General features: G+C 50.3%; 4 protein-coding genes across 4 annotated transcripts; 2 read left to right on the plus strand and 2 right to left on the minus strand.

The window, feature by feature from the left end:
• Positions 1–157: 157 nt before the first annotated feature.
• Positions 158–2,964, minus strand: M438DRAFT_294028 (phosphate transporter). Its single transcript, XM_029901832.1, has 4 exons — positions 2,578–2,964; positions 1,233–2,510; positions 957–1,119; positions 158–907 (listed from the first exon to the last, which is right to left on the minus strand). The coding sequence occupies exons 1-4, from the start codon at positions 2,578–2,580 to the stop codon at positions 606–608; spliced, it is 1,746 nt and encodes a 581-aa protein (XP_029762128.1). The 5' UTR covers positions 2,581–2,964; the 3' UTR covers positions 158–605.
• Positions 2,965–3,091: 127 nt separating this feature from the next.
• Positions 3,092–5,746, plus strand: M438DRAFT_316036 (3-methylcrotonyl-CoA carboxylase subunit alpha). Its single transcript, XM_029902677.1, has 2 exons — positions 3,092–4,478; positions 4,529–5,746. The coding sequence occupies exons 1-2, from the start codon at positions 3,316–3,318 to the stop codon at positions 5,523–5,525; spliced, it is 2,160 nt and encodes a 719-aa protein (XP_029762129.1). The 5' UTR covers positions 3,092–3,315; the 3' UTR covers positions 5,526–5,746.
• Positions 5,747–5,955: 209 nt separating this feature from the next.
• Positions 5,956–7,289, plus strand: M438DRAFT_294032 (ZIP zinc/iron transport family; the record flags this gene model as incomplete). Its single annotated transcript, XM_029901833.1, has 3 exons — positions 5,956–6,224; positions 6,297–6,891; positions 6,950–7,289. 3 exons carry the CDS (start codon positions 5,956–5,958, stop codon positions 7,133–7,135), a joined length of 1,050 nt encoding a protein of 349 aa, XP_029762130.1. The 3' UTR covers positions 7,136–7,289.
• A 3,743-nt stretch (positions 7,290–11,032) lies between these two features.
• On the minus strand, positions 11,033–11,592 carry M438DRAFT_344367 (uncharacterized protein). The gene is made up of 4 exons (XM_029905211.1): positions 11,518–11,592; positions 11,393–11,466; positions 11,282–11,340; positions 11,033–11,224 (listed from the first exon to the last, which is right to left on the minus strand). Exons 1-4 carry the CDS (start codon positions 11,555–11,557, stop codon positions 11,167–11,169), a joined length of 231 nt encoding a protein of 76 aa, XP_029762131.1. The 5' UTR covers positions 11,558–11,592; the 3' UTR covers positions 11,033–11,166.
• Positions 11,593–11,735: the final 143 nt, after the last annotated feature.

The following is an 11,735-nucleotide window of genomic DNA, read 5'->3' on the forward strand; positions in this document are numbered from 1 at the left end:
TCAGACAGTCAGCCACAGCTTAGCTGCTTCGGTACCTGCTCTATCGATTGTCTATGCAGGTTGATATACGCGATGCAGTGCTCTACTCTCTACCACCTGCACTCGTCTGCAATAGGCAGCTCGCGACCGACTGTCAATACCGCCATTGATTTCCGTTCTCTTGTAAACATTCCCCACACTTTTCTCAAGCCATCCAACACTTTCGGCCGAGGTTGAACCCTGCTTTTGCTCCTTCCATCAATCTTGAGCCGTGAACCCTCAAGGATCATGGTCCTTGAGGCTTCTGCTGCATTATACGAGACTTGTCCTTCTCAGAGTTGAACTTCCGCCTCCTGGTATACAAGTAGCCTCGACGATTTGTCAACCAATCTTCACCTCAATGAACTGCTGCAGGCAGCCGCCCCACCAAAAGCGACATGTGATGAGCTGATCGGTTCCGCTCACTCTGCATACGAGGACTCGACAGTATTGTTCCTTTATGTTTGAAAGCACAGCGGTCCCGAATCTAGGACCATCAGAGAAGACTCTTATTTTCCTCGCATCACGCTACTTCCTGACGAGGTGTCCGTCGCTCCAATCGGCCTATGCATCGCTTTTGACGTCTTCTAGAAATGAGGAGTGTTCAACGCCATCAAGCACAAGAGTCCTCCAATCAATCCTGCAGCTGGGAGCGTCAAGACCCATCCCATGAAGATAAAGCACAACTGCTTCCAATTCACAGCCTTTAAGTCATAGTTCATGAGTGCTACCCCCATGACTGCTCCAGTCAGACATTGCGTCGTCGACACTGGCAGACCTAGTCTTGAAGCCAACAAGACCGTCACTGCTGCGCCCAACTCAACAGCAAATCCACGACTCGGTGACATTTGGGTGATTTTGTTTCCCATGGCTCTCATGATTTTATATCCTGAAATTGTCAGCCAAACTATCTTGAATCTTGACACAAGCCAACTTACCATAGAACCAGAAACCGGCACCCAGGAGGAAACCGGCGACCACTAAGAACCAGACTGGTGTCGGAGATGTTGTCGCGATCTCTCCTGCTTGGTATGTCTGGTACACAGCAGCCCATGGACCGACCGCATTGGCCACATCGTTACTTCCGTGGGCAATCGACATCTGACCTCACAATTAGCATGTTTCTCATGTGTGTCTAGTGGCACAATACCACAAGACAGCAGACACCTTTCGGCGGCTACTGGCTCATAACATCTGTACCCTTGCATACGTACCATCATGGCCGAAGCTACCTGGCAATATGTCCAGAGATGCTCCACTCTTGGATCGTATTTGTTCGCACGTGCGTGAATCGCACGCATAGCAGCAGTGTCGTGAGTAATGACATCGCGCGTAACACCTTGGAGCAGTACAAACTTGACATAACCCCAGAGGCGCTGAGGATGCGCGATGGATAGGTCCTTGTTTGGCTCCAAGAAGCGCTCATGTGGACCAATATGGCGCCTCCGCATCCCTGAAGGTTGTTGCGGGCCCTTTTCGACTGACGATGAGTCTCCGAGAATAGGTGCGACTTTCTCTGAATTTTGCTCCATGAGCGATGCTGGACTGTTTCCTCTGACATCTGGACTAGCTTCCGGTGAGTCGTTAAATGATTTCCCCTCGGCTTGATATTCTCCAATGTACTGGCCATCAGGGTTGCCAGGGAAGTAAAGTGGTGGATTGTCCCTCAGAAGGAGAGGGCCGAGGGGAATATGCCACACCTTGACACGCGCGTCCTTTACAACCAATCGTCTCTTGAAGTATGGTATAAAAAAGATGTACGAAATGGCCAGGACGCCGAAGAAAACGCCGAGAATGATTCCGACTGCCTTGCCAGCACCAAATTCTTCCAGAGAAGGTGCAGTAGGAGTCTCGACGACAATAAAGAGAGCCAGAATTGCAGCAGTCAATGCCAGATAATAAGGGATCAGTCGCATGGCCCATTTGAAGGAATCTTTGCGTTCCAAAACGCTGTACTTGACCGACCCGAAGATGATAGCAGAGAAGCCAGCTGCGATCAAAGGAGCAATAGCCCATGAGGCAGCGACCTGAGATACACTGCCCGACTCCCAAGCCCATTTGACAGGACTTCCGCTTGCGAATCCAACACCAATCAGGGCTCCAACTACGGTCTGAGTTGTGGACACCGGCATACCAAGTCCAGTGGCGAGCATTAGCCATGAAGCGCTTCCAACTTCCGCGCAACCCATGGCGAGCATGAGAGCTCCAGGATTGCCCTCAAAGCGATCAATCGAGATGATTCCGTTCTTGATGGTGGAAGTGACTCTAGCTCCTAGGCCGACAGCTCCCACGAACTCCGTTATGGTTGCCAGAACACCAACTTGTGGCATAGTCAAAGTTTGAGCAGCGACGGATGTGGCGTACGAGTTTGCGACATCGTTGGCTCCATTGCCGAAGGCGCTGAACACGAAGGCGATAGTCGTGATGGCGAGGATCCAGTCGTATTTGGCGGTCACAGCGGGCGGCATGATGGAGATATGTCTTGCACGAAGCTAGGGAGGAGTTCGATCAGTTCGGGTGATGTTGTTATTGACAGTTGTTTATGTAGAACAGACTTACCATTTATATGGAGAATAAGGTCAATGGTCCTCAACATAGTCTTGCAAAAACAACTCATCGTCGCCTACCTACATTCTGTGGGTCAAACCATTGGCAGTCTTGTCCTTAAGCTGCCAATATCAAGATGTTATTGATGTTCTGTCAGAGCAGCCCAACACGTGTGCTCAATGATCGCGTGTCAATGCTGGAGGAATATTCCAACCAAGAGAAAAAATGTTCCAAACCAAGACACCAAGCTCTAGGCGCTGGGAAGAAACCAAGACGTACCCTGGATGATGACCCAATGAAGAGTCTTCACCAGAGCACGAAGTTTGTGCCAATCTCTACATTGGACGAGCAGGAGATGTGATAATGCGTCAGGATGTTGCCGCTCAGTATTTCGTGGTGTTGAGAAGGATGGTCGTCGCGTTCAAGGAGGCAACAAGACGGGAATACCGCGGGATGATGACGTGGCTGGAGCGCGGCTGCTTCGCGATTTCTCCTCAATGCCAGCAACCTGGCGAGAATATCAATCTTCCAACCCAAGTGAAGACATGGATTTGGCCGTTCGAAAGGCACCATGAGTGATGGTAGGAGGTGCAGCCAAGGAGAGGTTCGATGGTCACATGCCTGTGCCTCCGGCAATTCCCTATGAGGCAGGTACCCCGCATGCCCCCACGACGCGCCCTGTGGCTACCCTCGGTGTGGATGACCATCAGTATACATATCGTCGACTGCTAAGTACCATTGCGACAATTCATGAAGCGTGCCGCGCATCCAATCAACATGTTCCGTCATACCAGAGGCACTCGAAATCTCGTTCCTGCAGTGACTAAACGACTAACCAGCACAACAACAAGCCAGGGATCTGAAAGACAGCCATTACAATCTATTCTCATTGCCAATAGAGGAGAGATTGCTCTTAGAGTCGGCAAAACTGCTGCGCAGTACGGTATCAGAACAACAACACTTTACACAGATCCGGATGCATACAGTCAACATGCCTTGAGCTCTCCCTTTGCTATAAACCTCAGCGACTCAAGCCAGTATCTGAACGGCGACCGAATCATCCAAACAGCACGCGAACATGGCTGTCAAGCTATTCATCCTGGCTATGGGTTTCTCAGTGAGAATGCGGCATTTGCCAAGAAGTGCACCGAAGCAGGACTCAAATTCATTGGACCTCCTTGGAAAGCCATCGAGGCCATGGGTGACAAGAGTCGCTCCAAGGATATCATGACCTCGGCTGGTGTTCCTTGTATCCCTGGCTATCATGGCTCGAACCAAGACCCCGACTTTCTCAAACATCAAGCAGCTCAGATCGGCTATCCTGTCTTGCTCAAGGCTGTCAAGGGTGGAGGTGGTAAGGGCATGCGCATCTCTAGGTCTCCTGACGACTTCTTGGATCAACTAGCATCCGCCAAATCTGAAGCCATGAGCTCATTTAGTGACGATGTCATGTTGGTCGAAAAATACATCACTACACCTCGCCATATCGAAGTCCAAGTCTTCGCAGACAAACACGGAAACTGTGTCGCACTGGGCGAGAGAGATTGTAGTATCCAAAGAAGACATCAGAAGATTTTGGAGGAGTCACCAGCACCTCATCTCGACGAAGCACTACGACAAGACCTTTGGGCCAAAGCTCGATCTGCTGCCCTTGCGGTTGCCTACGAAGGTGCCGGTACTGTCGAGTTCATCTTCGACAACGACTCTGGCGAGTTCTTTTTCATGGAGATGAACACTAGATTACAAGTCGAACATCCTGTCACGGAGATGGTGACTGGCGAAGACTTGGTGCACTGGCAAATTCTGGTTGCAGAAGGAGGCAAGTTGCCCCTGACACAGGAAGAAGTGCATGAGAGGATCAAGGCTCGTGGACATGCTATCGAGGCTCGCATCTATGCCGAGAACCCTGACATGTAAGTCTTCACACTTGATCATGACAATGCTAGATTGCTAACGCAAACAGGAACTTTGTGCCAGATTCGGGCAAGCTATTACATTTGAGAACTCCCGAAATCACCGACACTGTACGGATTGACGCTGGATTTGCTGTCGGAGACGAAGTCACATCACACTATGACCCAATGATTGCGAAGCTCATCATTCAAGGCCCGGATCGACACGCAGCACTACAAAAGATGAAGACCGCCCTGGAAGAATACGAGATCGCTGGACCCATCACCAACATCGAGTTCGTCAAGCGTATGTGTGTCAGCCCTAAGTTCGTGGCTGGCGAAGTGGAGACTGGATACATCGAGAAGAACAAGGATGAGCTATTCCGCAAGGTCGACATCCCAGACGAAGCCTGGTCGCAAGCAGCTCTTGGCCTGTACATCGCTGAGCAAGGACTGACTGGCAGCGAATCAGTCTTGTCTTCTCAGACCATTGGCTTCAACACTGGACTGTCCGGATCAAGGACTTTTGATCTCGTCGAGATCCCGGCAGACGGTCAAAGCAGCAGTGCCTCATCCATCACTGCACACGTCCAGCACCTTGGTCCACACACATTCTCCGTCTCTATCGGAGGCCAACAACCGCTACAAGTCACCAGCAAACTCAACAGCACCACCAACATCCTCCAATCATTCTACCCTCACACCCGTCTCGAAACCAGAGTCATCCGAGATCCAGAAACAAACAACCTCATTCTCTTCCAACAAGGACGTCAATACCGTCTACAACTCGCTGTTCCGAAATGGGCCGAGAAAGCTCTGGGCATGAAAGATGTCGCGAACAGTGTCTTGGCACCCATGCCTTGCAAGGTGCTTCGTGTTGAAGTTGAGGAAGGTTCAAAGGTCATTAAGAACCAGGCACTTGTGGTCATTGAGAGTATGAAGATGGAGACGGTCATTAGAGCGCCGCATGATGGTGTGATTGCAAAGGTCGTGCACAAGGCTGGAGATCTGTGCAAGGCTGGCACGGCACTGGTAGAGTTTGCAGGGGAGGAGGAAGAGAAGGCTTAGAAGTCATGATCCTCTACTCGCTAAGCGAATACAATATATCGAATCAGTTCCTGTCTTGCATCATGGATCTCCGACCATCAAGGTGATTTTTGGAGAAAAAATGCATACCACGCGTCAACTTTACGTTTAAGCTTTCACCAAGCCCTCGGTTTAGTAAACAACATTGGCATACAAGCAATTGGCAATTCTTTGGCAACGACGATTCATTCCTGAACCTCCCGCTTGTCTACTATAATAGATCCGTCGTACCCGGTAAGTCTTCATCAAGGTGCTGGCTTTTCAACCGTGAATATCGGTAAAACCAACATAACAACCACGACTTGGCTTTCGAACACGACACTGCCATTGAATTGAACCAACAGTCTCTTTCCACCGTTTGCATCTCACCACTCACTTTGGTTTCGGTCTCTCGGTCGTGACTACGAACACCATGGCCACCTTCAACCCCACCAATATCGACCTCACCACCGCCTCCCCCAGAGACATAATCTGCTATCTGCAATTGGGCAAAAACGAATACAATGGTCACCTCCCCGCTCGTATTTCCGCCGTCTTCGTCATGCTCGTCGTTTCCACCCTCGGCACCGCATTCCCATATATTGGCAAACAGTTTCCTCGTCTACGGATCCCCACCGTGGTCTACTTGTTCGCTAGATACTTTGGCTCTGGAGTCATCGTGAGTACCGCATTTATACATTTGTAAGTTGTATTTGTAACATATAGGAAAGAAAACAAAAAGATGGCAGTACTGATGGAAAAAAAAAACGGCAGATTGGATCCGGCATACCAAAACATCGGTCCAAACAGCTGTGTAGGCATGACAGGAAACTGGGCAATGTATTCCTGGACGCCGGCCATCATGCTCGCTTCCTGCATGTGCATTTTCGTCGTCGATGTGGTGGCGCAGAAATACGTCGCTGATAGATATGGATTGGATCTGCACACTAATGTCGAAGGCATAATTACTGGCTCTGCTCCCTCCAATACTCCCGCGTCAAGGGACGTTATACACAAAACAGACGAGGAAAAAGCACTAGACACGGAAAAAGCGGAAAAAGTGGCTTTCGCCCAACAATTTGCTGCATTCTTGATCTTGGAGTTTGGAATTATATGGCATTCCATCTTCATCGGACTCAATTTCGGCGTTGCGGGCAGCGAATGGTCGACATTGTATATAGTGCTGATGTTCCATCAAGGATTCGAAGGACTGGGCATCGGAGCCAGGATGTCTATGATTCCATTTCCTGTCAAGTATCGCAATTGGCTGCCTTGGTTGTGTATTGCAGGTTATGGAGTCACTACTCCGATATCCATGGCTGTGGGTTTGGGTCTGAGGACTACTTATAACAGTGGGAGTTATGAATCTGTGAGTCTTCTCTTGATTGCAATGTGGGGTTGGGTATTACGATGCTGACGTGATGTAGTTACTTATCGTCGGAGTGTTCGACGCCATCAGTGCTGGTATTTTGGTTTACAATGGATTGGTGGAATTGTTGGCGAGGGACTTTCTCTTTGAACTTCAAACGAAGAGTAACAGGCGGTTGACATTCATGATGGTATGTGTTTTCTTAGGGGCTATGCTCATGTGTATTGTTGGGGAGTGGGCTTAGTAGGAGAATGTTGTTTGATCGTGAAATTGCTCGCATTCGTATTTGGAGGAGAGAGCTATGTGGATACAATCGCCTTGTCTAGCTATCTCAACCTAAACAAGCAAGCAGCAACAAGCCAATGGCACTTTCCTTCCAGCTCTGCGAACCAAGCAAGAACCTCCATCTTCCTATTTACCTCCGACATCTCAATAGCAACCTCCGAAACAAGTTGCAGATCCATCTTCGCAACATCGTGCTCACTCCTCCTGAGTCTTTGCTCCAGCAATCCTCTTGCTTTGTCTCGTAGCTCCCTCTTCAGTATCTTTGCCCTCGTTGGGTCGCTTTCTCTTGCTCTGCTTTCCCGATCTTGCGAGAGGGACTTCTTCTCCCTGTTCCGGCTCGACTGCCTTTTTCTTCGCAGGTGCCCTTTTTCTAGGTGCGTTAGAGGCGCCCGTCGGCTTCTTCGTCAGGAGGAATGGATTGGCTTTAGCGGCAGGTTCGACAGCAGCTTTGGCAGAAGGCTGGACCGGGGCCTTTCTGACACGCTTTGATGGAGTAGCTTTGGCAGCAGGTTTAGGAGTAGGTTCGACTGAAGTGTTTGTCGATCTGGTCCTTGACTCCATAACAGCTCCCACGTTCTCAAGATCGTGCTTGCTGATTGCGTTTTTGACACGCTTGGGTGCCGTTTTTGTAGAAGGTCCAGGAGTGGCTTCGGGAGTAGACGCAGCTGTAGAGTTTCGTGTTCTGGTCCTCGTCTCTGCGAAGGGGCCCAAGTTGCTGATTTCTTGGCCGCCGAGTGGGTTGGAGCCATGTAGTCTAACTCGCTTAGGGCCTGCGGAGGCGCCTGTTGTGCTGGTGTCTGAAATCTGCTTGGCTGCGGCAACTGCGGTTGGTTTGGGAACTACGGGTACAGCAGTGTTGGGCTGGCTACGCAGGCGTGATCCAATATCTGCTTTTGCTTTTTCGCCGGCTTTACGAGGGGGCGAAGAGTCGAACAACGCAGCCAACTCTTTCGAGACGCCGCCTTGTTTGGAAATCTTCGGACGAGCAGTTGTCTCGCTGACAGGGGCTGATGAATTGGCTGTCGCAGCCGCCTTTTTAGCACCTGGACGGCTGGGTGTTGACTTCTTAGGCATGGTCTTTGCCAACGGCAGGACCTTTTTACCTCTGTTCAAAGCAAAAGGAGTCAATGCGGGAGGGTCCGCAGGTTGATCAGGCAGATCCAGAGCGAGTTCATCGGTCGAGTCACGTCTCGTGACTGGTGCCTGTGTCTTGTGCACTGACATCTTCGACTTGCCTTTGTTGGTGGTGCCCTTTGCAACGGTACTCGGCTCAATGGTCTCGATTGCAGATTGCTCGTCGTCCTCTGGTATTTCTGACAGATACTTCTTTCTTGGTGGCTCGTCTGCATGAGATTGATCTTGCTTGCGCTTTCGTTCGATGATGTCTTCAGAAGCAATTTCGGCCTCAATTTCGTCCTCATCCTGGTCTTGCATCACGTCATGAGCGAACTCATCGTCGGCTTCTCTGGCCACTCCAAAGACCTTTCCGCTCCAGGAGTTGCCAGTAGTCGTAGCCTTGTTGGGTGTTACCTTGCCCAGCTTGAGGAAGGTCTTTTTAGGAATCGATGATCCCACCTTCGATTCAACATCCTCGCTCTCCTCTTCGGCAGCCCCACTGACGGCATCTTGCTCATCGGTCAGTCTTGCGGCGAGGTATTCTGGTGGCGGGGTCAATGGCGATGTAGGCGGTGCTGGTGGTGTGTCAGCACGGATATTAAGAGCGCTTGACATTTCCAGGGTTGGGGTTGGGAGTGGTAAGTCCAGACTATCAATAACAGACTGGATATCAGGTATTGTCGAAGCCTCGATCGTACCTTGGAGATCATCTTGAATTGCGTCAGATTGTTCACGAAGCAATGACTGGTCCGTGAATGAGGTTGGGAGCTCGCCGCGGGATAGCACAGGATCAGGTGCCGTCGAAGTCTCTATTGTGTCTTGAACAAACGCTTGATCCTTCTCGTCGGATAGTCCATGAGGCGATGAATCTGATGGCTGGGTACCTTCGTCTAGAGATGCATCTTGCACAACATGATCTGGGAATGTGTCCTGTACGACAGGGTCTGGAATTGGGTCTGGCACCACGGAGGCAGCTCTTTCCTCGATCAGTGGCAGGCCACCATAGTCGTATTCCACGGGACCGGTGGAGTAAGGGTTCGGTGGGAAGAATGATGTGGCTGCTGAAGATGGATCGTGTACGACGGTGACATCGTCGTCTTGAGAGATGAAGCTCGAGTCTTGACCAGTTTCAAGGCCATACTGCTCAGAAAACTCGTCTTTGATGGCTTGAATACCTGTGGGGTCGACATGAGAGACTGCACCAGTGATTTTCACATCTTCGATATCCTCGTCGAGAGGGCTTCCTTGAACAGGGTCTTCGGGTTCGATCGAAGTTCCAACAGCTCTTGAAAATACAGGTTCGCCGTCTTGTGGGAGAACAATGCTCTCGTTTAATTCGTTCGGGAGTTGAGGCGTCCTCAAACGCTCGTCAACATCTTGTAATAGAGCGGAAGGAGAAGAAGCGTTCTTTCCAGTAGAGACACTGGGCAATACTGTATCGCTAAAGGAAGCGGAAGGGGCATGAGTACTTGAGTCTGGCTGAATGCTTGTTTGTCTGGTGATGGTGGTTGTGCCCGTGAGTGAAGGCAAAGATGCGGCAATAGCATCATCAGCAATGGTAGCGCCTGGCTCTGACAGTGGTCTTTCGTTGGAAGCAGCTCTGAATGACGGCAAATTCAGTTTGGCATTGTTGATGTTGGTAGATGCGGGTTCGCTGGGTCTTTGTAAGGTAACATCAATGAGAATCTCTTTTTGGAATGGAAGATTATTGCTCGACTCTATGATCTCCGTTTCAGCATGTCCGGCATTGGGAGATGAAGACCGCGATCCAAAAAGAGAGCTGTCCGTATCGTCGGCAATGTCATCGGGTCCTGGCGCAGTTTCTTGCTGTGGCGGAGACACCAGGGACACGACTTGCTTCTGGGTTTGCGGTTCAACAGGACTGCTCTGCTCATCCTGGTCGGCGCTTGTATTATGGACATTCAACTCTTGCACGCGGCGAGACGGTAACGGACTCACAATCTCGCTAGGCAGTCCTTTGTCGATGTTGTCCTTTTCGATGCGCGTGACAGGGCCTTCAGTCGCTACGTAAGGTTCGAAGGACTCCAGGAGGTCTTCCAGTCGCTGATCTGGTAAGTTATCAGGTGGGTTGTCTTGGTTGAAGAAATCACCAATTGCTTGGGCGCCTTCATTCCACCATTCCGGACGGTCAAAATAATCTCCGAGTTTGCTGAAATAGTCGTTTTGTGCGGGCCATTCACCACCAGAAGGGAGAGAGGTGGACGACTTTATGTTGCATGACTGTAACGGCGATGACCGACGGACCTGAAGCTGTAAATTGTCTTGTTGACGATGGTTGTTGACCAGCACGCGCACGTGGCATTGACAGATGTGATGATATGCTCGTCTGCCGTTGTTTGTGAGTTTTGTCGTTGAAACGCGAGAAAGACGTGTTTTGCGAGCAACTGGTGGGTTTCTGTGACGATCTGAAAGTAGCGCGGCCGGGTGATGACAGCCTGCGAAGTTAGGGGTCACCGTGTGCGGTATCTTGGAATCTGTGAAGTGAAAACGAGAAAGAGCTGAATGTGATTAGTGATGCGACGGTGTGCTCTGCGGTACGTTATTGGAGAAGGAGGTATTGGAAGGCCTGTTCATGGACCCGGGCTCTATGTTGGACAGTTGAGAGCTTGCAATGCTTTCTCCCGTCAGGTCATCACGCCTAGCCAACACCGTGACAGACTTCACAAGTTTTGGAATCCGGGAGTCGAACATCAGGAAGAACAGCGTGTATCCCTTTATGCTTTGTCGACGTTTCGCTGCTATTTATTAACATCTCAAGCCATGCCCAGCACAGCTATACCAGAAACCCAGGGTGAACGCCATTGCCGACTCCTAAAATATCCACAGAGAATTGTCGTATCGAGGAAGAGAACTCTAGATGGGTATAGCATTGCTAATCTTGCCACTTGCATCTGCTGGGTAGCCGAGCATCCTGTGTTGCAGGTGTCAGCCCAATTACATGCTAGTCATGTCAGGTGTTAGGACTTACTTCTTGCCGGTTTCAGTTGCACAGCAGCCGCAGAAGAGAGAAGCGGGCCAACACACAACCTGAATTCTGGTCAGAATTGAAGAACGTTGAAGACGAAAACATGGTCCATACTGCAAGGACAATGGCACTGGCGAAGCCGATGGTAGGGCCGACAACTTTGCAGTGGCAAGGGTTCTGGTCGGTACCTGATCATAGTCAGATATCGAGACGACAGAGGATGTGTGCGTTGACCATACCACACTGGAAGCAGACGAAGGGAATAGGAAGACAGTCCATTGTGGAGGAAGAAAGAGGTTTTGCGATTGAGTAGTAGAGATGGGATTGGTTGAAATTCGCAGCAAGCGGTGACTATCAAGTCTGCTAATGGGACAATGGATGTTTCGTGAATCGTAAGAACAATGGATTGCAATAGAAAATGAAGAGAGCGAGGGCAAGAGGCTCTTCAAGTGTGATA

Source organism: Aureobasidium pullulans (assembly GCF_000721785.1).
Source record: "Aureobasidium pullulans EXF-150 unplaced genomic scaffold scaffold_6, whole genome shotgun sequence".
In the NCBI taxonomy this organism is placed as follows: Eukaryota; Fungi; Ascomycota; class Dothideomycetes; order Dothideales; family Saccotheciaceae; genus Aureobasidium; species Aureobasidium pullulans.